Source organism: Hippoglossus hippoglossus, chromosome 14 (genome assembly GCF_009819705.1).
Source record: "Hippoglossus hippoglossus isolate fHipHip1 chromosome 14, fHipHip1.pri, whole genome shotgun sequence".
Lineage (NCBI taxonomy): Eukaryota > Metazoa > Chordata > Actinopteri > Pleuronectiformes > Pleuronectidae > Hippoglossus > Hippoglossus hippoglossus.
Genome location: NC_047164.1, coordinates 1,749,949 through 1,777,802, shown reverse-complemented (window position 1 = coordinate 1,777,802; position 27,854 = coordinate 1,749,949). Strand labels below are relative to the sequence as shown.

At 44.2% G+C, this 27,854-nt stretch overlaps 1 protein-coding gene across 2 annotated transcripts in view; it reads right to left on the bottom strand.

Annotated features, from left to right (window-relative positions):
• Positions 1 to 10,200: 10,200 nt before the first annotated feature.
• Positions 10,201 to 27,854, bottom strand: part of LOC117774527 (polypeptide N-acetylgalactosaminyltransferase 10-like) — a 49,894-nt gene continuing 32,240 nt past the window's right edge. Inside the window, exons 5-14 of one of the 2 annotated variants that reach the window (XM_034607019.1) lie at positions 24,853 to 25,038; positions 23,020 to 23,203; positions 19,480 to 19,597; positions 15,938 to 16,045; positions 13,910 to 14,131; positions 12,943 to 13,059; positions 12,091 to 12,240; positions 11,259 to 11,493; positions 10,678 to 10,838; positions 10,201 to 10,572 (exon numbers count right to left, since the gene is read on the bottom strand). In XM_034607019.1, the coding sequence (XP_034462910.1) occupies positions 11,329 to 11,493; positions 12,091 to 12,240; positions 12,943 to 13,059; positions 13,910 to 14,131; positions 15,938 to 16,045; positions 19,480 to 19,597; positions 23,020 to 23,203; positions 24,853 to 25,038 (1,250 nt within the window). In that variant the 3' untranslated portion in view covers positions 10,201 to 10,572; positions 10,678 to 10,838; positions 11,259 to 11,328. The remainder of the gene's footprint in view (positions 10,573 to 10,677; positions 10,839 to 11,258; positions 11,494 to 12,090; positions 12,241 to 12,942; positions 13,060 to 13,909; positions 14,132 to 15,937; positions 16,046 to 19,479; positions 19,598 to 23,019; positions 23,204 to 24,852; positions 25,039 to 27,854) is intronic. The other variant, XM_034607020.1, reaches the window with a different exon arrangement.

Below are 27,854 nucleotides of genomic sequence, written 5' to 3'. Positions count from 1 at the left end.
GAGAGGTCAGCCATCATCCTCCTCCTCTCTCTCACCACCTCCACTGGGTCGGGGGGGCATCCTGAGACCGAACTGGTCTTTCTAATGAGCGAAGATAGAGATGCTGCTTCCAGGGTTGAGTCAGTATCGTCCTCTACCTCCACTTGTCGTCCACTGGAGTCACGGAGGAACATTCATTGATCCACTGAACTAGACTGGAGCTCAGAGACGGGTTGCAAACAGTTTTCACTCGGTTTAATAGAATCAATAAAATAATAAACGTTCCTCAAGGACACATCAAGATATAATTTATTAGCTTGTGCAAAAACCCATTTTCCTGCTTCAGACGCGGCACCTCAGCCGAGGTTCAGGGAACAACCTCCCTCCGGATCATTCCAGGCCACTTGACCTTAAAAAGCCCAAAGCAGCAACCTGCACTTTATAATTACACTCTGCACGGTCTGCAGATTCATAAAGGCCGTCGACAAGTAACTTTATGTTAGTGTATTTAAACAACGCCACAATTATTTCAGCAAGAAACCATCCATCAGGTGCAGTTCCAGCTCCTAGTTTTCTCCCCACGCTGACTAATGAATTAGTGTTGAGCTCAGCCATTTGGTCGACTGCATTTGTCAACACCAGTTAGACGTTAAGCAAATGAAGGTGTTTCCAGTTTACATGCACACATTCATCTTTCTGACCCGTCCTCGCTGCAACATGTGGCTACTTGCTCTGGTGGGGTTTGGAAAAATCATCACGACAAACAGGGATTTCACGTTCACGAGCATCTGAGTTAATAACATCGTCTGATACTGTGACACACAAGGACACAGCTTATCGTCCTTCATCAGAGTCGTCCTTCATTAAGACCAATAGATTTCTTCATTAGTGTCATCAGAATAAAAATAAAAACACATTTGTACCCTTCAACCACAGATCTATGATGTGTGATCAAATGTTGAGGAAAACTACTCTTAGACAGATTTAAATTCAAATGTCCATGTCACTTCTTCTCTGAGGAGAGTTTGTGTAACACGACACTTCATCAATACTCGGCCACGAATATAATTTTGCTGAAATGTTTTGACACAAACACATTTTCCAGGAGACGCTGTTGGACGTGTGACAAAGTGTCTGAGTCTTTGAGAGAAGCATTGAAGAAACTCCCTGTTTTAATATCATCACGGGGCTGGTGCCTTGCTCAAGTGCGCTTGAACAGAACACACGCATCGACGGAATCAGGTTACAGTAATGATCCCTCGCTGGGCCGCGGAGGCCCGTCCTCCCTGCACACGCTGACAGCTTCTGCAGAAGCAAGGCTCTTGTAAGAATCCATCTTAAATTCATGAGGACTACTGCTAATATTTAATATTTCAGGGAGTAAAAACAGAACACAGCTTGTGCTGCGAGCTGTTTGTGTATTTGTAAACAGAGAAAAACCTCGACGTGACAGATTATTAAAAAGATGTCGGGCTGTCATGAGATGCATCTATTTCCACTTGGGTGTGCATTTTCACCCTGAGGACGACTAAACCACTCTGAGACGCACGACTGTCTGCACAACAATGCATCAGATGCATCCTGAAACAGGTCCCTTTCACAGGTTGTCCTGTTTTCTCCGGGGAAATTTATCTTCCCTCAGTCGCAGTTTATCTCCGTCCTCAATCTGATGTCAGACCTTCACTGGGGCGGCTGGAACAGGGGGAATTGCACCAAGTATTTCCTCTCACAAAGTCATTTGGTGTAAATGCAGTAGCTGACATCATGGACCCCCCCCCCCCCCTAGCGTGCTGTCAAGTGTCCGTCAGCCAATTTGAGCTGACGCCAGTGCGCGTGGAGACAAATGCTCAGAAACCATTTCTAGCCTCGGTGACGTCGCATTAATGAACCCAACCAATTCCCACCAAATTAAAATGAATTTGCACGAGGCTTAAGTGCATGTGGCGGATACATTCCCACAAACCAGACGGGGCTTAGGGGCAGCACTCCAGGCGTTACTATGCTTGTAATAACTGAATTAAAGTTTTATTAGAAGCAGCTAATTTCAAGTGAAGAAAATTACTCTGACAAGTTAAGATGGTTTCCGGGACACTAAACGGAGGCAAGGGAGGCGTATTAGAGAAGCTGCTCACTCCTCACGCTTCCTCGTGTGACAGAGTCATGCTGCTGCACACGGGGAGAAGCTTCCTGAAGGTTGCACTCCCCCTCCCTCTGTGTGTGTGTGTGTGTGTGTGTGTGTGTGTGTGTGTGTGTTTTTTACGGTTTGATTTAATGTCTGCTATGAAATTCCTCCATGAAGGATTAATGAATTTTATGGGCCGGATGAAGCTGAACTAAGTAGGTCATGTTTACAGTATAAAGTCTAAGAGGACTCAAACACACCGCCAGCATTTCCAAGTGGGATCCACATGTGTTGGTAATGACTTTGGCTCAGCTTGGGCAACTTTAAAGAACTATGACCTACTTCTCCCAGTTCAAAGAGTTTTAGTCTCTTTCAGCTCCTAGTTTTACATTTATATACATTTCCAGTATAGATGAGTCGCATCAGCCTCAGAGAGGTTTCACACCTAAAAGGTCTGAACCAAGCTTCAGTTCCATCTGATCTGGTCGGTTCTGGTTTCACTTTGTAATTTGGGGACTAAAGGATTTTGTCTGACAGACGTACGTCCTGTTGCATCACCTACGTGGGCGGAGTCCACCTATACTTGACTCTGATTGGTTTGTAGACAGACGTGCGTCCAACGTCAGCAGTTTTGTCAGTGAGGCCGGTAGAAGTCAGTGAATGGAGAAAATTAATGAACCAGTTTATTTTATTACCATTGCAACATCGTTATGGTTTTACTGTCAACACCATGCTGTACTCCAGACTCGTCCAAAAACTATTCTGAGTTTCAGTTTTGTCCATTGGTCCGAGGAACCTCTCACATCTGGTGTGTTGGTTCAGACTAAACCCGAAAGTACGAGGGTCCGATCCAAACAAACAAAATACAGTGGATGTGAAAGTGTCCTAAATTGGCTAATGAGGAAAGTGGGTTGGAGACCAAAGCAGAGCTAAAAAAAATGGGAGTTAACACAGATTCATCAGCTCGTTACACGACTACAAATGAATGATGAAGCTTCTCGGTGTCAAATCACGCAGCTTTAATTTTGAACAGCTCCAGCAGAACAGAGAGGAGAGAATCCACTGAAGCCCTCGGCTGTCCAAGAACACACCAAGCCAGGGAGCAACACTTTGGATGTTCAGAGAATCCTGCGTGCAGGCTCGTGTCAGGGGCAACCTGTCATTTAAAACCCAACCAAACATTTAATTAGAGCCATTTTCAATTATTAATTATAATGTTTTTGAGTGAAAAGGAGATAATGAGGATTTAGAGTAAAATATCCGACCGTTCTCTGTAACTGAGACACAATATTTACCACAAGGAAATCATCTTCAGTCCAATTATCGATCATCGTTTACTAAATTAAAATGATATGTTGTCTCTCTCTCTGCATGAGATGCATCCAGGGACGTGTCCAGAGGGAGGGTGTGTGTCGGAGAGAAGCTTTTTATTTACACACTGGTTTTCCCTCGTGGAGATTTCCCTTGGATACGCGCCCAGACGATGAGTTCTTCTGAAAGCCCTCGGCTCACAGGCGTCTGCTGTGAATAGGTTTGTGCATAAACTAGTAAATGTGTTTTTTTATTCCTGCGGCTGCGTTTAGTTTAAGGAGAAAACAATAAAGCAAAGCCGTTACGCCAGATGAAATGGTCACTTCATCCTTGCCAGAACTCATTTGAAAACGCAGGCTGTGATTGTTTCCCCTCACGATTCCTCTTGTTCAGCAGGAAGCTTTTCTATATGTGGCTTTTATATACAATATCGCTTTTTCAATCTGATGCTGTTATCTGAGTGTTTTTTATATATATATATATATATATATATAAATAGATATCTGTGGTGTCATGAAGATGAACCTGGTGAATCCATGACCTTGCAACAAAAGTGACTATTGACCAACACTTTGGTTCATGACGAGGTTTTAGTAAAAGACAGATTTATAAACAGGTTTCTATAGAGACTAGTAGGATGATGCAAAAACTACTGGACAGACGGTCATGAAACTTGATGCGTCTCTGGTGGTGGATCCAGGAAATAGTTTTCACTATCTTTAACATTGTGAGACGTCAAGTTCAGCTATACGAGGACATCAATGGGGGGGAAGGAAGCAAACAACACAGAAACATGGGGTTAATACACACAGGGAAACTCCACATGAGGACAGACAAACTGCAGAGGACAAAGAGAAACTTATAAACACGAGGAGGAGGATTCAACACAGGTGAAACACATGAGGAACAGGTGGAGACAGGAAGAGACACACGAGGAGAGAAGTTTCAAAATAAAACAAGAAACAAAGAACTCAGAGTGCAGACAAACAGCCGAGTAAAGAAATGATTTTGAAGGACAAAAAAAAGGAAAGTGAACAATGAGCTGCCATTTTGCACAGCCGTAATAAATCAACTGCTTAAAAAGCGCAGACATCAACTTTCCACCCACGGTCGTGGAAAAGAAAGAGCATTCATATTTAGCCTCGTTCTATCAGCACTGATTTATTTAGCGACATGTTGCTAACAGCATTAACACGCCAAGTGAATGGAGATCATTGAAAGGCACTGTGGGACATGTAGGAAATTACCAGCTGAAGTAGAAGCAGATGAGTAAATTACACCACTCCATCACAAAAATACCTCCTGGAGCGCGGTGAGCGTCGCCGGGTGATGATACACAACAACGTGAAGATGGTGGATTCTCTAGTTGCCATCATCCTATCACAGAAACCCCCGAGAGCGTCCTCGATAAATGACTCGAGTTTAGGATCGAGCACGCCGCCGCCTTTAAACGAGATGAAATGGAATTAAAGTGATCGGCCATCTCGGGGGTGCGGAGAGAAAAGTGTTTCCTTTTCAGCTCTCTGGCTTTCGAGTGAGCATTTGTGTGTGATCTCAGAAACCCGGCATCCGTCTCAGCTCCGCCCCTTCTTATTCAAACCTGTCACTTAGTGGAAGAATGGGCGGCTTCTCTCTAAAGAGTGGAACTGAAATGAGCAGATATCACTTCACTGGAGAGTCAGACTCTCAATTTCCTCTTCGGGAAAATCATTTAGTCAAGTCAAATGTATTTAGGGGAATAAATCAATTTGTTTGAATTTGTCCAAAAGGTAAAAAACTTGTATAAATTATTGTAAATAAAGTTGGAGAACACATCTGCACCTTCTCCCATTGTAGAAAAGTGATGCCAGAATATTCTGGATAGGAGCTCTGCCATCTTTGGGTCAAAAAACTAAGTTAAAACCAAACTTATTTGTTGTTCGTTGACTTTTAAGTTTGGTCCATGTCCTAGTTGCTAACATGGAGGAGGCAGGGTTTATGACCAACACTGGAAAAAGCCACTCGGGGGCTATTACGGTGATTTGGCTTCACTTTTGGGGAACGGTCCTGTCGTCCATGTTCAGGTACATCGTATATTTGGATTCAAAATAAATAAATGTGAATAAATGTCACTGTTTTCATGAAGCTTAAGCGTAAGTTCAGTCAGGAAGACTTAAACTGCATGCTGATCAGCGGATTGTGGGCTTAACCTGCATACTGATCAGCTGATCGTGGGTGTTCCTAAATGTCCAATCAGGTCTGCCGCGGTCTCTTTCAGCCAATCATTCAGCACCTGTCAAACTTTAAAAATCCCTTCTCCTCTCTTCCGCAGTCAGCCGTCTTTCAGTGACGCGCATAACCCCTCCTCCACCCCAATCTCCTCCAGTCTCCAGCAGAATATCATCACCTCTTCCGGATCCCGACCTCAATTGATCGTATGCATAATCCCACATTGTGGTGGCAGCGATCATGGACCTTGATGATGGATCCCAATAGTATCAGTGGATCATGACAAGGGATCATGGATTACGGCGGCACCCGATCATGGTGGCAGCTGATCGCGGACTAAAAAATCAACAAAACTGCCTGACAATATACCTATTACTCGTGGCATCCATTGCACTTCTGTCCGTCCTGGAAGAGGGATCCCTCGCATGCGGCTCTTCCTGAGGTTTCTACGTTTTTCCTGTCAAAAAGGTTTTGTAGTTTTTTCCTTACTCTTGTTGAGGGTTAAGGGCAGAGGATGTCACAATTAGGCGAAGTCCAATAGGACAATTCTCACGAATATGGGCCATCTAAAACAATCGATTGACTGATGAACCACCACCAGTGTCTAGACCCCGGGGGGTATTCCTGTTTGATGCTCTGCTACACCCCTTCTAATCCTGATGACATCTCACAGGGGTCTAAAATGCCAAAGACTGTAAACATTCACTTTGCTTCTGTGCATTTGTCAAATAAACATCCTTAAATTATGAATCAAGTCTCTCCTGATTGAACTGTAGTTGTGTTACTGTGGAGATCTTTATGGAGACACAACAACAACACAACTGTTTTCATCGCCTGGCTGACAGGTAACGAGGAAGTTAAATGACACCTGATCTCCCTGAAGAATCCGCTCGTGGGCCCCAGCTCCTGTTTCACTGCAGGTTGATTTCCACACCGCAGTGAAAGATGTAGAAGAAGAAGCCCGGAGGCTGCAGTACACAAACCTAGATTACAGCAATAAAAATGCTGAAGCACCAGTTTGCTCCTCGTTATGAAACACAGACTGTAATTTCTGTTTTTGTGGCTTTCAGGAGAAGCTTGGCTCCGGTGGACGAGCAGCTGCTGGACACGTGCCGAGCAGAAGGAACAGAATCTACTGTACGAGTCCGTCCATAGACACAAGTGACAGCAGCACGTGTGTGTGTGTGTCGCCAGGAAACGAGGGAGAAAGCGACTCTGTTGTTTTCCTGCAGCTCCAGTTTGGATTCACTCAGGCTGAGTGGGTTTATGTAAATATGACATCAGGTAGAACTACGTGACAGAGCCTCACACAAAGTAAATAAATGATGAAGTCACATCCACAGGCAGACGGACGATGATAACAAATATGCAGAGTGAAGTGATGAAGCAGAGAAAACAACAGGAACGAGGTGATTTATTTAGTTTTACAGAAAAGCAATGACATCTTGACTGGAATTGGAAAAGTGTATTTAAAAATAGTCTCGTACAAACCGTATCAGGGACGTAATACGTCTTTATGTCCCAGATACAATGAGTACGAACAGCTGGAGTTTGGTGGCTACGACTAATGACATTAATTCCTTCCTTTTGGTTTGATAGTTTCTTTCTTTACGAGCAGCTTGAGGAAGGTAAGCGACAAACGCTCTGATATGGACGGACGAAAAAAAATAGCTGAGCAGCTCCGACAGCAACTCGTGTTAAAGGATTTGACCCGAATACGTCCACCCGGGTCCCCCGTGACCCGAGCCCGCCGTGGTGACACTGCTGCCGCCGCGGTTCTTTCCATCAGAGTGTGACAGCAGCGCCGTTTGGAGCAGCAAAGCCCTGTGGAGAAGAAGGTTAGCTGTAATTATTCAGCTGATGGGTTATGAGCGGAGCAGGACTGTCACACCTCTCCTGGCGCCCTGGTCTGAGCCAATCAGGAGCCTCGAGGAGGGGCCGGGTATCAGTCACGCTGTGTCCCCCCAGAAGAGAGAAACTTTCATTTTCATTCGAGGACTCTTATCTCTAACTAATACTTTCATTAACTTGCTTAGCGCTCATGCTAATAAGCTGCTTTTAATTCTGAGCTATTTCTGAAAACATGTTTTGCAGAAATGAAGGAATAATGGTTTAATTTTTTTAGTCGGGGCTGGATTCAATTAGCATTTATTCTTTGTTTCAGGTTTTTGTTCTTTCTGATCTTCATGTCACACATCTTCAAAACCACTGAGAGCGATTTGCAAGGTCAGAACATGACGGAAAAGTGAAGCCGGATGTTTTAACAATGGAATTGAAATGACATCGCTCCTCCTCAAGTGGTCGAAGTTTCAAATGTCTCTCACCGTGAAGAAGAGTGAAAATACCCAGATATCAAATATTCAGTCACTTTTCAAACCAGTTGTCACGTCTACGGTTTTTCTTTTCAAAACTTGAATTAGTTTCGTTGTCGTCGTTCAGAGATCATTAAAGCACACGCAGCTTTTCAGATTTATAAAGAAATTCAAGGACGCCTCCCATTGATGTTTATCCTCAGTCTTTTATAAAGTGAGTCCCTGATATTTCTTCACTTTTATATCTGCTAAACAAAAGTAGAAGCCATGATGAGATTTCAATCCCAGTCCAGGCTGGAGGCAGAATGAAAATACACGCGGTGTCTTTAGTGTTCAAAGACGTGATTTTCCATCAAAGCAAAGCAATACAGCAAACTGCAGAAAGAGCAGCAGGAAGATTTATTAAAAAGTAAATACAGTTTGTGGTGAATTCACCTGTTTGTGAGCTGCTGTTGAAGCTTTGAGTTCTTCATTTTGTTTCTGTCAAGTTTGGTTCGTCTCGGTTCGGCCATGAAAACAGTTTGTTGCTTTAGGTTTTTTAAAAACACATCTGGTGAAGGAGGTTTAATTCGCTTCATGTTGGGTTGAGTAAAAAACACAATGGAGAGAAAACTAGATAAACTCCGATGATTCTCTGACTACAGATAGTTTCACTCGAACCTTGACATTTCCTCACAGAGGTGGACTTCACCATTTAGGGCTAAACTAGAGCTAAACTACAGATACACACTATGATCACTCACGAGTCAAACAAACAAAATGAATTATCTTGTTGCAACATATCCAGATCTTTGATATTTTCGACAGGAGGGAAAGCGAGTCAGTATTCAACGTGTTGGATGCTGCAGAAATGGGCGGCTGTAAAAATACAAACCACATTGACCTGAGGGCCTAATCGTTCGTAGTCGGGGTAACTTCGAAACAACGAGGCTCCTGGGGACCAACTACGATCCTGCATCGGGGGATATGCTAAAACTTTATGGTCTGCAAAAAAAGAACGATATATCATGTACCTATTGGCTGGGGGGTGTATTTCTGATATGCTTCACCGAGGATGTTATTTATGCTGCTGTGTTCAGTTCTGGGTCTTCAAGCTCATTTTTCATCTTTGAGAATTCACACTTATATGAAGGGCAGTGACTGGATCTCAGTTTTATCATACGTCAATACTCCTCCACCCCGACTGCGTGTGGAAAGGTGAGGGCAAGTTATGCAGTGTTTTGTTTGTTTGACCTTGGCGGCTTTGGACGGCCGATACGATCCCCAGCCTGACTCTGGGGTATTGGATTTGACTCTGGGTTTGATGACTCACTCCGTCAATAAAAAAAGTGGAAGAGGGAAATGAACTCCGGGCCCCGGCAGCTGCCGTCCCTTTGTGAGGAAGCGTTAGCTTGCTGTGCAGGTTTCGTCTGCAGCCTGAGCCGAGATGATGAGTTTGGGTGACCTCGGTTTTATCACTTTTCCAATAAGATGTCTGAGCTCATATATAGATGGTGAGTCAAGGACCCGAGCGGTCAGACACTGCCGGAGTGGGCTCAGTGTGGCCGAGGCAGAGACTGGATGATGATTAATACAAAACCTCAAGGTTGGTTTCATTATCATGTAAATCGAGTGTTGACATCCACCTTCAACTCTGCTGACGCTGTTCTGATCTTTTGCAAATGTTCATAATCAGTTATTTGATGTTGTTTTTCCTCCCATTATAGGTGCAGTTCCTAAACCGAATTATATAATTTATTTTTGTGACTGAACTGTGTCCGGTTCCTTCTTTTGGGGGATTTTTTATCTTTTCGTCTTTTGGAGCAGATTCCAGCAGACCCAGGATTGTTTTCTGGCATTTTTAAAAAATGTCTCAAGAAATATTGCAGCGATCTTATCATGTATATGTAGAATATCGATGAGTATGAAAATTTGGTGCTGATCTGGACAATAATCTGCATTTTCTTAATCAAAATAAGTATTTTTTAGGGAGTTGATTCTGTTCGGCAACTAATGTTCCTTTCAACTGTATCAGATATTGGATATTCTGCTTTTAATGTGAGCAGTTTGTAGAAAATATGAATGTAGATTGTATATGTATCTGATCTTAATACAATTATATGCATTATGGTGATGATGTGTTCAATCAGCCCTGGAGGAGGTGTTTTCTCTCCAAGTGCCCTTGTTGTTTATTTAATGTAAGTTATGAATATGGACCTCAGGCCTCTAAGGAATCTACATCATTAACCTAAAAGAAACACAAAGAAGAAAACATCATCGGCACTTAAGTCATTTTGTTGCTTTATTAGACAGTAGAAAAATACTTTCACTTTCAAAACGAGTCTGTACAAGATTGTTCCTCTGTAATAAAAGACAAACTTCACAGGAATATGTATTCATCCTCCTCAGTTTCCACAGAGTCACGTCTTTCCAGAAGTCTTCTGAAGCCACGAGTGAAAACAAGGTGCAGGGATATCCCCCCGTTTGAATGTTTAAGGCAACAATAGAAAAAAAGGCAAAAGACGATATCATCCATTTAATCCAGCAGAGTCTGTGTCCGGCAGATTCAAACCAGCGATGAAAGAAAGGAGCGTCTCTGCAGAGGTTTGTAAATTCCACAGTGTTTCCACCGGACGCTCAGGATCCACTGGTTCTCCCGTCCTGCGGAACAACACAACAGTTACTTCTACAGGAACACGAACTTCAGATGGTAACACATCGAGTGTCGGTGCCGTCTGTGCTCAGCCAAGTGTTTCTTGCTCTTACCTCCTTCCCCCCCCACCCACCAGCTCCCGCTGTATTATTGGATTCTGGATGTGTGTGGTCCGAGCGGCTGTCTGAGCTCCGAGCCGGTGTCTGGATCACTGCTCCACCACAGGGAATGTTTCTAAAGCCGCATCTTTTCATTTCGTAGCTTCGTTTCTCGTCTGGACAACAGGGAACAAGGAGGAGTTGTTAGTTCAGACCGTGTGTTCTCAGGACATTTATACTTCTATGTGTATAAAAGGCCTTTTCTCTCTCAACTGGTTGATGAATATGTTCCCATAATGAACTAATCTGACTGTGTCCATTGGTTCCTACTGAAGAAGTAAACCTCAAAAATATGTGCAATAATAAATACTGGAGAAATTTAGTTGACGATAACAAAATATAAATTATTATCTTATCCTGAAGAACACAACATCCAGTAATTATCTAGGATCTATTATCTTCAGGCCGGGAATTACCACCAGGACCATCTACTCAGCTTTCGCCATCTGACCTGCCACCATTTTCATAATGAATCGGAAATATTTCTCCACGTCTGCAGAGCGATGCCAGGTGAGAACTGCACTACGTTGTGTCACCTGGTCAAAGCAGCCCTTTGCTCCATGATCCTTTTCTCTGGAAGAGGCTTCATCTCACTGCCCGGTTCCCTCAGTTGGCGTCCTGGTTGAAATGCTCCAGCACGGTGGCGTTGGTTCTCTCGAACAGCCACTGCTGGCTCGGCGAGGACGAGTCGCACGAGCTCATGAAGACGCGCCGCTCGTTGGGGCTGCTGTCGATGCAGCTGTTACTGACGGGGTGATACAGACTCTTGTCCTGGGGGAACGACAGAGATACAGAAAAACATCTTGAGTTCCGTGAAGTAAAAGTTTGATTTGAGATTCATTTCCTTCCCAACTTGATTTGAGACAATATTTATGTAACTGCTTCGAGCGTTTGCTCGGATTAAACTCGTATTTTTGTTCTGTTTTGTTGAATTCTGAATAATTTCTAATTAAAATCAGGTTTATTGATTCACTTCGTCTTCGTCCATGAACAATCTTTTGTCTCACTTCATTGTTCGCTGCATTTTTTTGTCTCAGTGTGATTTTGTTAGCTCAGTGTGGGACATCAGGACATCGGCTGGAAACCAGTTTCTAAAGTCCTTTTTCACTGAAACTCAAAATTCTAATTAAATATGTGTCATGAGTTGTGCTGAGGTATAAAATTGTGCTGAGGTATAAAATTATAAATGAAGGGATTAGGTTTCTGTTTCCCAGCCTTGACCTTTAGAAGTTTTTTTCACACTATATATAATTGTACAAAGGGCAAATTTGAAAATGTCTTTAAATCACAAAAAAAAGCCCAACTTCATAGTTCGACCTTAAAGAACGACATAAAATCTGACAGCGGGTCACTTCCCCCGTGTCGTACCTTCCTGTAGCGCCACAGCTGGTTGCCCTTCATGCCGTGGCAGTCGTACAGGGTGACGGGGCTGTTGTGGGAGACGGCGTCGAAGCAGACCTTCCTGGTGTGAATGGGGTCGCCCACCCGGATGTCCTCCCTCCAGCCAAAGGTCAACACCTGGAGGGGAGATGTCGGTTTCCCACGCAATCAGCCGCAATCAGTGGGATTTGAAATGCAATTCGAACATTTAGCTCATGAGCATGCAAACGTTTTGCATTTGAATGCTGATGCTAGCTTGTTAGCTTAGCATGCTTAGCATCAAGCTTCAATCTGCTCATGTCCACGAGGGTGAGACGGTGAAACCTCGACTGTCTGGAAACAAGACGTGTTTCAAGCTTTGGATTAAAAACTGTCTTTTCACATGTGAGAGTTTTGGCTCAAAAACATCTCCGTTCACATCACTTCAGATTTCCAAGTACTTCTGAAGCTATTGGGGGGGGATTTTCAATATTGGTTTTAGAAATTAAACTGAAGGGAAAACCGCCAAAAGTGAGAGCATCATTAAAAGAATTTAACTGGATTCATCATCTCGGGGTCATAAATATCTTTTTCACATTTTTGGGCGATAAAAGTAATATTTATTGAAATAAACACGCTGAGCCAAAAGTGGTGGATCAACTGTTGCCAGTCGAGTGAAACTACCGAACAAGCTGAACCACTTTGGCTCCCGATGATCGGACCATTAAAATAATTGCTCCGCAGCCGAACCAATAAGCATCAATCCTTTAAAATCCTCATGTCACGTTCAGTATTTGCAGTGTGGAGCTGCTCAACGTGAGCAGGAAGCTGTGTCCCCGTGGAGACGCTCTGAACTCTGACCTGTCCGTGACTCCAGCCCACCTCTCCACGACTCTTCACGCAGCTCTCCAGGCGGATCGGGCTCCCCGACACAAAGTGCTTGATCTCCATGCACATGTCGCTGCCCATGTTTCGGATCTGGAGAAAGACACACGTGGAAACACATGGAGTCAAGAGGACAGATCCACATCTGGTCAATCAATGCATAGATAACAGGATCTACGGAATTCAAATTAACTTTATAAAAGTCCTTCTTTCTGTGCACTTTCCGTTACGACCTCCAGCCGTGTGTGGTCATAGTCTGGTGCTCACAGGAGGAGCCGGAGAAATTGTGTCTGACTGCAGAAATATTTCATCTTGTCTGTCGGTGCCGCTGAGAGTTTCTCTTATCACGATCTCCAGCTGGATGCACAGGCCTCTGCTCTCAGGGAAGGAGCCGCGAGGCAACAAGTCCCAAAACCCCCCAATATGTATGTTGGCACTTCTGGTTCTCTCATCCCAAAGTCAAAGGTTGTTGGTTAGATACTCGCGGAAACGACTATGGTTAACACGAGCTCAACACATTTTCATATTTCTTAAATTGGTAAAATTACATAAAATAGATCTGTAAATATGCCACTAGTGATTTATTAAGCTTCTATTTGTCTTTAAAAAAGAGATTATATCAAGTGGCTAAATGAGACTTTCAATGTCATCACGCTGAATATTAATTATTTACTATTCTGCCTTTGCAGCCTTGTGACTTTATACTCGTCCTTTCAAACTATTACTAACTTTCTGAGTGGAAAAGGTTTTGTAGGAGCAGTAACTTTTCAAATCAAAAGCTTTTCTTTATATTAATTTTTCCTCTTAACTTTTCGGTCTAATGTTTTTCTTTCTACCTTAAATACAGAGAAAGTAGAGGATCCAGATTAGTCATGAAGAAAACTTAATAATTGTTTTAGTGGTTTTCCCATTAACCAATCAGAATTCTAAGATGTGCTCTCACCTCCCCCCAGGCAGCAGCAGGGGGCTCCACCGGTGGGTAGTGCTTGGGCAGGTCCCACGCCACCTCGCTCATGAACCACTTGAAGCTCTTGCAGTTCAGCCGGTTCCTCAGCTCCTTCTGTGCCGTCATGTCTCCCGCCGACAGGTGGCGGTACTCGGGCCGGCGCTGATAGACGTATTCTGCGTATTCGTCCATCCACACCTCGGCCACGCGCTTCAGGTTCTGCAGTCAAAACAAAAACCGTCATGTGGATCGATTACTTTGCAAGAACCACGTTGTTTACGTAGACTTATGGTTCTACGGTAGATTGGCCTCGGAGTCGGTGGCATTTAGTTCTTGACTCTGACTCAGAATGAAACAACATGAGAGCAAAGTTCTGGAAAATGCTCAAAACTGACAAAGAGAAACTTTGGAAAGTGATAGAAAGAAAAGTGGTAAAACCCTGGATGGTGAAATCTGTGCAAAGACGTAAGAGTTCACTTCCAGTAAATATTTGTCTGCATGTGCAGCGTTGGGCTGAACCAGTGTGATCAGCATTCCTCTGAAGTCCAGTTTAAATATTGTTGGTGGGAATAAAAAAAGCAGAACAAAGGCCAGAGCCTTTCAGTTGCATACTGAGTCAAACCGAGCCAAGTTCCAGGCTGCGGCACCGGAGAGGCATACATAATAAATGGTGCTCGGCTACACCCCAGATGATTTCGCACTTTTACACAATTTCCCTTTTCTGTGCAGGTACTTTGAAGAATACAAGGAACAAAGAAACTTAAGGTCAATCTGCTCAGTAGCTCCTGTAAAAGCTGTAACTCTGCAGACGGCTGCCGGCCTTTTGTTGGCAGACGCTGAGCAGACTGTGAAGTGCTCTTCGACGTGGAGGAGGAGGTGGAGAACAAACCCACTGCTGCATTATGTCAGTGACTGGCTCCCACTGTAGGCTGATGTGCATGTATGTGCACGGTACATGTTTGTGAATCTGAGCTTCATCTGAAGATTCATTAATCCCATTTTACACCGATTTGAATTCTGTTTGGTGAAGTTCAGGGACAGATGTTGTTTTGACAGGTTGAGTGTGTGTGTGTGTGTGTGTGTGTGTGTGTGTGTGTGTGTGTGTGTGTGTGTGTGTGTGTGTGTGTGTGTGTGTGTGTGTGTGTGTGTGTGCGTGTTTGCATGGAAAATCATCTCCTGAGCTGAAATATATTTGGTTTCACATATTTCAGTCCTGCTGAAAGTTAATTTTCTGTTGTTTTTAAACAAAAGTTAATTCAAAAGCTGAAAAGAACAACGTTGATGAGCTGTCACTATAAGAGTAAAATCGGATTCAGCTTAATTTCTTCTTTGTTTGATCATAACAATTAATGAGTTGGTTTTTTTGAAGAAATGAGAACAAAACAAAGAGATGCATTAAATGTGAGACTAAAAAAATCTTTCAAATCTTCAAAACACCAGACATGATGGATTTAATAATATCAACATGAACCAGTCGCACAGTTTAAATGAACAGTTTGTTACATAAATATAAAGTAAAAACAAACTTGTAATCTGTCCCTCATGAGGTGTTTTTACAACTTGGTGGTTTTTAAACCAGATGAAGGATTTTAGTCGATGGATCTGAAGTTATCGGAGAAACAATCTGAGAAAACGTTGGCGGCAGCTCGGCCCCTCGGAGACGTCCTGTGTCAACCACATTGGAGAAACACTGATCTTTAACATGAAGCTGCTTTATTCAGGGTTTAATCATGTTAGTTTTGGAGAGGAGGAGAATTCAGCTCCTACTAAAAACCTCCTGGACCATCAAGACTGACGGAATCATAACCAGGAGATGCTGAGAAAACTCCCATAATCTTCTCTAGTGGTTTCGATGGAGAACCCCTGATGGCAGGAAACTACAAATCGTGCAGTTAAGTAATTTAACATCATCTAATGCTGACTTTCTTCTGCAAGTGATATTCACATAATCCATCTGCAGTGTGTACCCTCATTGGAAAATCTGTCAGTGTTCTGCCGTATTGTATTTTATCAGGACAGGATTACCTTTGCCAGGCTGATCCCTCCAGGGACCTTGTAGGGGACGTACTTCCTATAGATGTGTCCCACCCTGGAGCAGGGGATGTCCTCCATCCGACCACCACACATCCACACCTGCAGGGACAGAGAGGGAGAGAGAGAGAGAGAGAGAGAGAGAGAGAGAGAGAGAGAGAGAGAGAGAGAGAGAGAGAGAAACCACTTTCATCAGCTGGATCATCTGTCTTTTCCACCGTGAGACCCAGAGACACAGAGCTGCTGAGAGGTGAAGGAAGAGGATGATGAGGGAGATGAGCAGGAGACAGACGGCTCAAGAGGAAGAGACATGAAGTGCAGCGGCTCTAACAGGCTTATAAATCCCATGAGACTCAGAGGAGAGAGGAGTGAAGGCAGAGGAAGAGGAAATAAAGATGAGATGTGCAGGGTGGTGCAGGAGGAAGAGGAGGAAGAGGAGGAGGAGGAGGAGGAGGGGATGCCAGAGCCAGATTATGATATGATGGTGACCTGACTTCCCCTGAGGGTCAAATAAGAGAAAGAACGAGTCGCTGGGTTAAGTCACTGCTGCAGTTTTGCAAAAGCTTTTCAGGAAAACACGCCACACAGTCTGAATTTCCTCTTTTAATTCCACAATGAGGTTTCAATAGGTTCTAAGCGTCCTAATGTTCTCGTCTCAAGTTAAAACAAACCTTCCTTTTCAGCAATTCTGCCCATTTCCTCTGCCTCCGCTCGTCTATCTCACACAACACAGACATCCAGCCGAAGCTCCTCATTTTAATCCCCCGACTATAATGAATACAAGAGTGATGATTCTTTTGCTCGGCTGGCAATGTTGAAAATAAACCTTGAGACAGAGAGGGGAGACAATGAGGAGGAGGAAGAAGAAAGAGCGACTTAGAGACGGAGGGCGAAAAACTGAAAGACGGGGGTTTTGTTTTGGAGACAATAGCAAAATGAAAGTGGGGGAAATGAAAAGCTGGATTTAGACATGACAACAAACGAGGAAGGTACAGACAGGGAGACGGTGCAGCCAATTTGCTGCTGCGGACCAGAGGCCTTGAATATGCAGATAGGATTTACTGGATGCTGTTTGAAGGTTGGAGGCAAGTCGACGCTGAGGGGAGTTTGAGCTCGCGGGCAGAAATATAATGGATCGTGAAATATGCACGTTCTACATATGACCTCATTGAGTTTGACACAGAGTTCAAGGGTGTAAAGGCAGCGGTCGACCGCTTGTCCAGTGATGCAATTACAGAAAATGTAAAATGTCCCGGGAAGGAAATCCAGAAGATACAGCGGCATCAAGTCCATCATAACGTTTGGTTCAAGTACCTTTCTTAGGGTCAGGGTCCTTTCAAATATAGTGTCATTCTGTAGGGTTTTTAAGCAATTGATTAAAGTTGCAAATTAATTTACATAACTTACAATCACATTCATTTCTCTAAAGGGTCCCAACTCAAAAAAAGACGATTTAACAAGAAAAGGTTCTTCAAAGCAGAATAAGTTGGGTTTTGAACTTTTCTTTTGAAATCAGTTCCCCAAAGAACCATAAACTACGGTTAACTTCACAAAGCATTGAACTACAGCAGGTGCATCCCTTTTTTGGTCAACTGCATATTATATTATTCTAACTTTTGGTGACAAACAGAATTACCTGTAAGAGGAGCTACAGTAAATTGTTTGGACGAACTATTTACCTTCAGTAAAAACACTTTAAATCAGCTATAAACACTTCAAATTAAAATACCAGAGCTACTGATCCAACCTTTGTTTCTCATTTCACTTGTATTTAAAACTTTCTCTCTCGCTCCGGTGGACTTGGTTCACTGCTCCAGAGAAACTGGCTTTGTGGGAGTAATTTCAAGCACCAGCTCACACGGAGCTTTTCCACCGTGACGAGCAGCGAGTCGTCACGACCGCGTGTTGACCACCATCGTCCCGGCAGCTCAGCCACGGTCTCTCAGGTCTGTTTCACCTTCTACCACCAACACACCGACGAGGAGGAGGAGGCGACACGGCTCATAGGGAGAAACTTCACAACACCACAGTTCACTCCGGCTGACGGATAAATAAAACATATCGCTGCCAGACAAAATCCAGAATTGAATAAAGTGCAACAAAAACTTGAGAATAAATAAAACATTAACACACACACACACACGGGTCAGGATTTCAGTGCTGTGGTCATGTGTTTGTTCCAGCTACATGAATAATAATGACTATTTGCAAAGGCTGCCAACAACAACATGTCGAGTACATGACTTTAATACTGAAAGGGTGACTTCTTAATACTGAACCGACCCTGCGCTCTTCTAAACAACCGATGGTTTGCTTGTGTTGATGCTTCGTGATTTGACTCCTGGATTTGACGACAACGCAGAAAGTTGGCAAGAAAGAAATTCTGCATCTTTAACCATGAAGTTTGTTTTCTGAGGCAGGGAGAGACGGTTTGATGGGGTTGTCATGGAAACAAGAAGCAGAGGGAGCCAGGGCAACATGATTGTGGAAACTGTAGTAGGTGGTGACGACACAACGGCCCCATCAGGGAAACCAAATCACCCATCTGTAAACCATCCATCCGTCCTTTTCTTTAATGTATGCATTCAGAAAAGGTTCCTTCTCCCAACTCCTTCCCAGTTAGCTCCCACTCTGAATAACTTATTTTTGGCTGCATCCAGAGGTTTCATTATTTCTGCAGAGCGGCTCTGTCTCCGAGAGAACGAGTGACGCTCCAACCGAGAAGCCACGGTCGGTTTGATGGCGTCATCTGTGCGTAAAGGTCATATTTCCCCCCCCCCGCGCTCCGCGAGGCTGTAGGTTGTGACATTATCTCTCTGTGTGAGCTGCAAACGCTCAGTGTTCCCACAGCCGCGTCACCAGGACGGAGCTTTAGATTAACTGTGCGGCTGAAAGAAGTGATTGTGTTTCACATGCGAGCAGGGCCTGGCTGTCTGTGGGAGCAGCAGTTTGGTTGTAAGGATTAGTATGAGAGCCTGTTAATCTTCTCACCTCAGGAGACTGGCTGTCTGCGCTGTATCAGCTAATGGGGATCTTAATAAAAAAGGAACCAAATTGAATATGTGAGGGCATAAAGCAGACTTATGGAGGCACAGCTAGACATGCGCTGATGGCAAAGTTTAATAGTATGATAATCTTGGCCAAAATAATAACCTCGGTTTGGGGATATTATCTCAGTCGGTACTTAAATAAAATGAAAAGCTTCAAAACAGCATTAAAACATAAGAGCTTTTCGCAGCAGGCTCGACCCAGAGGTCACGACTGGTGTCAAGGTTCCATCCGTCATTTCACACTGACAGCTTTAAATGTGAGAAATGCTCGCCTCTTTCACACGGATTCAAATAACACTCAGGTGCATATTCACCCTTTAAGTTCCAGGGTTAAGGATGAGGTGAACTTCTGCATCACAGAATACAGTCGTGCAGCGATAGATGCTTCTGATGCATGAATTATGTTACCAGATTGCATGTGGAACCAAATCAAATCAAATGAAATGGATGAACTGGACAAAATAAAGAGAAATCAAAGATTTGTACCTTGAAGGAGATCTCGTACTGTTCTCCTCCCCAGATCTCCAGACCCGTATCGTATCCTCCGAGCTCCCAGAACCACTTCCTGTCCACAGAGAAGAGTCCGCCGGCCATCACTGGAGACCTGCAGGACGCACATGGTCACAGTTCATACAGCAGCGGTTCTCCAAACCTCCACATCTACATACGAACAATTATTATTCCACTTTTCTTCCATTCAACACGCGAAGAAAAAAGATGAAAGACTTTTTCACGTTCTCTCTTCAAAAATAACGGCAGCAAACTAAGTAAAAATCTTTCATCTCATCACTTTATGAGACTGAAAAGAAATAAAGAGATCAGAAGATTCATTATCAAGTGAAACGTCTGCAGCAGCTTCTTTTTATTAGAGACGGAGACAATTGCCGACATCAAGGATATTGACCGGTGAAGCATTTAGAAACTTTATCCTTTAAACTTTCTTCACATAATGTTTGTGTGCAAGAGAACAAGTGTCATAAGATTAAATATGATGTGTGCAAATTGGATTTAGTGAACTAAAGCTTCAAAAAATCTTTCAAATGAATTGTGTGTTCTTAAAGTAACAATCTGTAGTTTCCATAACGTGTCGTATACTGAAGATTAAATATTCAGGTATCGTACAATTCTAAGAAGCTATTGATTAAATATTTATTGCTGTGTTTGCTCATAGTAAAACAATTAAAAACAAAACTGGTTAATCCTTAAAACATATTTTGCAAGAGGAGGAATACAAATTGTTTCTTTTACATACATTGAAATAACAAATTATTATGTTATTTTACTTTCATGAGAAGAGAGAGAGGATTAACGCTGAGGCTTTTTTCATCGTATCTTTAACAACTAAAGGAAACAGGAAAGGATTATGTGACTGAGAATTATCTTTGCTTTGAAGGAGTCACAGTAAAACAGAATTAAAATGTCGTAAATAATGTTCAATATGTGCATCACAAAGCTAAAAGCATCTTTAGGAGAAAAGAAACAAAACTGGAAACTAGAGAGCTTTTACTTTCGTAGCCGACAGGAAAAACTCCAAAACCTCTGACTCAGACGTTTGCATCCTCGCGTACAGTCGCCCTGAGTAACGTCAGCAGATTCCCCAGAGTTCAGTGCTGAAAGCTGCTGATAACATGCAAACCTCCACCCGAAGCCCTCAAATTCAAATCAATCTTCCCCTGATTGCACACACTCGTGAATATCAGTCCACGAAAAAATGCCACTGAATCTGCACCTTCGTCCAGATCCGTGTTGGAATCTGTACAGGGGTGAAAACCTAACAAGCAGAGTTGACCTGAGAGGCGATGGTGTGAGAGGTGTCTGTGTTCCTGTCTTCTTCTCTGTCTCTACTCGCAGCTGTCGTCCTCTGAGCAGGACAACGCAGCACCAATCAGCCTCCACAGATCTCTGTCTGCTGCGACCGGCTCGCTCGAAGGAGGAGCAGCTCGTGCAAACTTCATCAACTGGATCCCATCTTCATCACGGACTCTCTACACCACAGGACCTTTAAGACTTTAACCCAGTTAACGTAACGCTGATCTGCACAGTCAATCAGAAACTCAACAAACGGTTCTTTTGAAGGACTCTTTGTTTTCGAACGATAGTTGTATTCGACTGATTGAGAGCCCCCCCCCCCCCCACACACACACACACACACACACACACACACACCTCAGGCCAAAGACAGCAAACACAGCAACAACAATCCAGAACAACAGAGGATGATGCATCTCTCCGAGAGGCACCGAGCTCCCTTCAAAGAGACACCACTCCCATTAGAACCTGTAAGAACTGTGGCCCTCTTCATCGCAGACATCTCTCATCCACGCACTCGCAGGTACACCAGGTTGTCATAGTTACAGGCTTTTCATCAGGTAGGAGTCGACGGCAGGCAGCCAGCAGGTAGTCTGCCCTCGCCACAGTCGTCCATGAGGAGGATCAATTACAGGGAAACAGGGCAGCGACTGTTGTGTCAGCAGTGAGAAACACTCGGGGGCTTCACAGCCTCGTGAGCACTGAGCACAGAGTCCAGTGGAGATAAGAGTTACTGCAGCTTTAGTCTCCGCCGAGGGGGGAGAGGATGAAATGAAATGAGCAGAGATAATGAAAAAAGACTCGGTTCCTCGCTCCATTTTTTTGTTTTTAATTTATTTCAACAAATCTCTATCGCTTTGTTTGTAATGATCATGAATGTACAGGATTTTTAATAAAATAAAAACACGGGCAGTAATCTCCCTCAGGCTTCTCGGATGTCGGGGACTAAACCTGATGTTTAATTCCCAAAGCTGCTGGACACGGGTTGAATTGATGTTTTTTACGGACCTGGATTTGTGCAGGTTGCACAAGTCTCCTCCAACATTTGCCCCCAAAGAATAAGGACAATGGTGTCTCTGCACGTCCTTCTGTCCATTTAGTGACACGTTATTATTCCCTCCTGACTGGAACCCAGATGTTTGCCTGTTTCCTGCTGTGTTTGTTTTCCCTGCACAGGAACAGCAGCTGCAGTCTCACGTCCCTGTTTACACCAGTAGTCCAACACACAGTCAGTTACTGTGACGCACAAGGAAATAAAACCTTCTGTTTAGTCAACTGCTCGATACCCACACGCTGAGAGGCTTTTACCGTGAAGTGTTTGACTTTGCTTTGAGTAAAAAACCTTTACTCTAAAAACACCTGATTGATTGCGGAGACATAAACGTCATTACCGCCGAGACGCAGCGAGGCAAAGATGGAGCTGTATGAATTTCGGTTTGTGTTTGTGTTGCAGTAACACAACTCTGTGTGCAGCCTTAATTACCTTCAGAAATTATATTGCTGTCTGTTGAGCAGGGAGGAAATCACATTTTAACTGGATTTTTAACACAGATGTGTCTTCCTCACCTCAGCTGGAAGTAACAGCCGACTCGTCATCATCAAACGCTCTGACTGACGAAGCACAGATCAACACACCAGGCGGCCTGGGATCAGAGGCTACGGTTTAACATGGATTCATACAACTCGTGTCCGTCCTGATGCCGTCAAGCTCAGACAGAAGTCGTCCAGCTCGTCCAAGTGACAAAGTTCCTGCTCTTCAACATAACAGCCAACAAAACCCTCTGTCTTCAACTCACGACACAAGTTTGCCTACGTGTTCAATGGAAGCTGAGGGCATCAATTCCTCATTCAGCGACACTACGTGATGCCGCCTGTGCGATGAATTAGCCTCACGAAGTAGCATCAGATCACGAAGTAGCATCACCTCAGTCAAAAAGTCATCCTGACCTGACGTGTGTTGCCTTTCCAGACAGAATCTACTGGGCTGAGGGGGAGATGATGCTAAATCAAACCCTGCTGGAGAACTATGAAACTACAGACACATCATTAAACCCAACGTCACTTTGACAAGTGTCGTTCGCTTCCATCCCAAACCAGAGAAGTTGATAAGTGATGATGAGTCGTTCAGTCAGTTTGTGTGAAGCCTCAGAAAAGCTCAGCGGTGATTCATGGAAAACTGTCGACTGTACAAAGTGCTGCCTCCGTGTCGCTACTCACTCGAAGGGCTCACTGGGCTCGTCCCTCTGCAGCTCCGGGGGGATGGGGATCCGTTTGTAGTACATCTCCCAGTCGAAGGCTCCTCGCATGGCGTCGCCCGCCTGCGTGTCGTAGCCGAAGTTGTCGTGGTCGATCACGTCGATCATCGGACACACGATGGTCTTCCTGTTCTGGGCGATTCGGTCTGAGAGACGGAGAGGAAGGAAAACATGGTTGGTGTTTCATCCGGTACAGAAAAAGTAGAATCAAGGCAAAATATTGTATCAACATATCTGAACAACATACCATTTGCAGCAGTAAAGAATCAGGACGACAGAATGTGTGAGTTTGTGTGTGTGTGTTTGTGTGCGTTGCCCTTTTCCCACTGAGCCCTCAGTGCGTGTCAGAAACACATCGAGCACTGCACAGAAAAGGTTGACGTGGGTCACTCAGCGAAAAAAAGGGGTTTTCACGAGGAAAGTCACGACTCCAGCTGTCATCTCCGCTGCTCGGCATCGGAAAGTGTTCAGGTCTTTTCCTCTCTCAGCATCTATAGGAACCGTTTCTCTGCTGTTTGACTCGACGGCCCAGTGAAGCCCAGTGAAGCACAGACAACAGGACGACGGACTGAGACAGCAACATCAAGCAAAACTGTCACAGGTCCAGTGAGTCGGGTTCAGGTGGAAAGGATCTAACGGCAGAAACTGAATATAAAATCATCCTAGAGATGTTTTTACTACTGTGTTTCATCTAAATTGTACAGATTGTTGTTTTCTTTACTCCAGAATGGGCCTTTGTGTTTAAATACTTTATATTTAAATACTTTATATTTACATCGGGAGCTGGACCTCTCTACGGAGGCTTTTATGACAACTGAAGCTACCACAGGTTCTCTCTCATGTTTGGAAGGGGAGGGTGAACTGAGGGGTGTTCAGCTGCAACATGACACTTCACCACTAGATGTCACTAAATCCTACACACTGAACCTTTAAAAGTTATATCGAGTTTATTCCCGATATTCATCAGGAAACTTTTAAAATATGAAGAATTCTAAACAGAGTTCGGTGGATTTGTTCCAGCAGCAGCTCTTCTGGTTCAGGAAGCAGAGGATTATGGGTAATATCCACCATTTAGTTGTGTTTCAGTTCAGTGGGACGACGCAGTCAGAGCCCCACTCAACACAGCGATAGACTTTAAGAACAAGAGAATAAATCCCTTTGTGGGTGCAGGACAAAGTGCAGGGCGGAACTGTTGCTCAGTAAAAGTTACGTACTGTTGCTTTAATGTCAATTTGTTTCTTAAAGCAAGTTAGTACATTTGTTTACAAGGTAACATCCAGATTTACGTGTCTTTGACAGATAGAATTCAGAATATCTACTGGAGGTCATTTAAGTGCGTGAGTGTTTTCTCCTCTTCACTTTTAAATTGGAAATTATAGTTTATTATAAACACGAGTGCCGCACATCAAACACGATGGTAAAAAACAAGTCGTAACTTCACTCATCATTCCATCACTCCATATCGTCTCCATTATGAATATTATGGTGCAGCAGCAGCAGCAGGAGGGCACAGTGACACGTGTTCATATACAGACGTGTTCTGTGTAAACAGCTTGACATTAAGGTAATATGGGTCATAAGGTTTGTTGAGTAATGCGTCCGTGCAGGATGGAGTCGTGCTGAGAAACAGCTCGACACGAGGCCTTAATGGAAAAATGGTAAATGGGAACGTGGGACTGGTGGTGAGCAGGTCCAGCTATAAAAGAAGCACTCAGACTCCCAGCAGGGGGGTGTGTGTGTCTGTTTGTGTGTGTGTGTGTGTGTGTGTGTGTATGTGTGTGTGTGCGTGTCTCACCCAGCAGCGGCGGCAGCCAGTTGACATTAGCTTCGCAGTGAGAGTCCAGGAAGGTGATGACTTCTCCTCGAGCAGCCGCGGCCCCCAACAGGCGAGTCCTGATCAGCCCCTCCCTCTTCTTCGTCCGCAGGATTTGAACCTTGGGCACCCGGGACATGTACTCCTCCAGCGGAGCCTTCAGGTGCTCTGCTCAGAGGAACAAGGGAAGATGGAGGCAGACGATGACATCATGGCTGCTGTCAAATTATTTTGGGAAATGGTTTCATTTTTCCTCCAGCTGCTGTTTTGGTTTTCTCACATCATGACACGTGTGTTTATTCACATAATATCTTCTTCCTCTTGTATTTGCACATAGAAGTTGTGTTTATTTTGTATAGTATATGTATTTTTTGTAGTATTTACTGTATGTTCATTTGTACACAATTAACACCAGAGTCACATTCCTAGTATGTGAACACACACTTGAGAAATAATCCTGATTCTGATTCTGATTCTGATTCTAAGTCTGATTCTGGGACTGTTGACCACATAACAAGAAACTGTCTATGTTGCTTTTTTCTTAGTACAAATAGCCACACTGGTTTCTCTGCCTCCTACACTCAGAATTCAGTTTGTGGGTTTGTTGAGTTTAGGATGTGTTGTGAATATTTAAAAACTAAATCTGTAAAAGTAGTTTGCTTCACCTTTGTACAAACATGAAGCTTTTCCAGCGAATGCAATTCGTTGCAGCATCGACAGACGAACAGTTAAAGATATATTTTCTTGACTCTGTCCAGTTGCATTCACAGTGTAGAGTTTACGCTGCAGTGCTCTGGGATCGACTGGTGAACTGCAGACTACCCAGTGATTCTTGCTTCTTGTCCAGTTGCATGCTGGGAGCTGGGACCGACTCCAGCTGCCTGCAACCTGACACATGCTCAGCAGTTTTGAAAATTGCTTCGGATGTTTGCAGCAGGAGAAGTGAAGGGCATTTTTATAAAAAGCTGCGAAGTTCTCTCAGCCTCTGAATCAGAAACCTTTGTAACAAATAACTTTCCTTCTGATTTCAATGAATTACACAGACAAATGTCCTCAAATGAAAGAATTCATTCAAACAGTTTTACTGAGGTGGACGATGAGCAGGAGCTGAAAACATGAGTCTCACACCAGCTGATTACAGATGTTCTTATGATGTACATGCACTTTATTAGTTTGTTGGTCCTTGGAACAAAACCTTGGCCTCGCAGTGTAATTGTGATAACAACGATCTCATCCTGCTGCAGGACGAGTAAACAAAAGCTCGACAGCACATTTGAACCCGAAGCTTTGTTGGACCTATCGTCAGGCGGATGGATTTCACTCTGTCAGACCACTATGGGCCCTGTGCCTGTGAAACTCCATCCATCACTGATATGTGTGTGCGGAGTTCAGAGACCATTTGTTACAGAAGCAGGTCGGTTCAACGTCGCCCTGAACAGATGAGGCCTCTGTCTGTTTGATTGTTGGTTTGTTTGTTTGTCTGCAGGATGGAAGGATGGGACACGGGGCAGGAAAGGAAAGGAAGCATGTGTGCACTGATTACATCACTTTAACGTAGGTGAAGACAGTTAATGACCAAAACAGGAGATGTGCAACAAGTCTCTCTCTCAGCCTCAGTTTGAAATCTGTGTCCACGAGCAGCTGAACTCTGAGACAAGGCCGTTAATACAGCGATCAGTTCTGCAAGTAGCAAAACTCTCCTCAACCTAATCCCTCAAGCTGCGTGTTTGTGATGCAGTTTACAGCCGTCGCTCTCTTTTATTTTATCTCTGGCCGTCTCACTTCATCAAATACTAATCGCTCCGTCGCTGCCTTCATAGCGAGCGCGCAGGTTTTGTCTCTTGAATCTTGAAGGTCAGCCATATCTACGTTCTGCTGTGGTGTTTATTGTGTTTGGCGGCGGCCGACCTACACGCTGTAAAGCGTGACATTGCAACAAGGGCGGGGGGGCTCTGCGAGGTCAGCATCAAACTGTGAGGGAACGGCGAGCTGTCCTTCCTGTCGGCCTCCGTGATAAATCAACCCATTAAAGTCTGAGCGTTACGAGGCTCATTCTACACAAAGCAAATCTCACATCATCCTGCTAATGACGGGCAGCGAGGCGAAATGAATCAACGAGCATTTGCCCCCGTGCGTGGAGAGAACCTGTGTGGGGGGGAGGTAAGGGAGAGGAAGATCAGAGTGTTTCATTATGATTGGTTCATTTTACGCTGAATAAATTGGAATACAGCTCACACTGTTTACCAGAAAGCAAGGAGGCAATTAATCATGCTAATGAGCGCGGGCTGATGTCGGCAAACACATTAGTCTTTATTAGAATGTGAAGCCGAGGAGATCGGGGGTGCTGCGGTGTCGTGGATGTCGGGGTCGTTTCGCAGCGTGGAGCCGAGGAATGAATTAGTCAGACACCGGGCTGGTGATAGAAATCCAGGCCACTTATCCACCGAAGACTCCACCTGGTCCCGGCTGCACCGAGCATCCCTCTCTGCTCGTCGGCCTGCTCGCCGCCTGTCGCTCTCGGGCTCTCCGGTGGACTGAGGGCGGCCGGCGCCTCTTTCATGTGCTCACAGGGGGCCGCACTCAAACACGAATTAGCGGTTAGCAGATGAAAGGCTCGGCGGTCGGCCTCAGGCTCCTGTCAAAGTGTCTGTGCACATTTAATATGTCATTGATGAAAATGTACGTGTGTTACGCTCGTCTCACTTCGGCGAGTTGAACCTGCACCTGAGTGTGTGAAAGAAGCTGTTTCTCACTTCAGCTCTTTCACTACGTCTCAATCAGGCAAACTGCAACCCCCCCCCCCCCCCCCCCCCCCCCGCATTAACACACGATTAATATTAACGATTGAGCTCAATGAAGATGTCTCTGAAAGGAATCCAGGTGTGTGTCTGTAGAATTAATTCTCCTACTAAATTACAAACCCTTAATAACTTCCAAATGGAACCAGAGTGAAAAAGGATCATGTTTTTTAGGTTCAGGTTGAT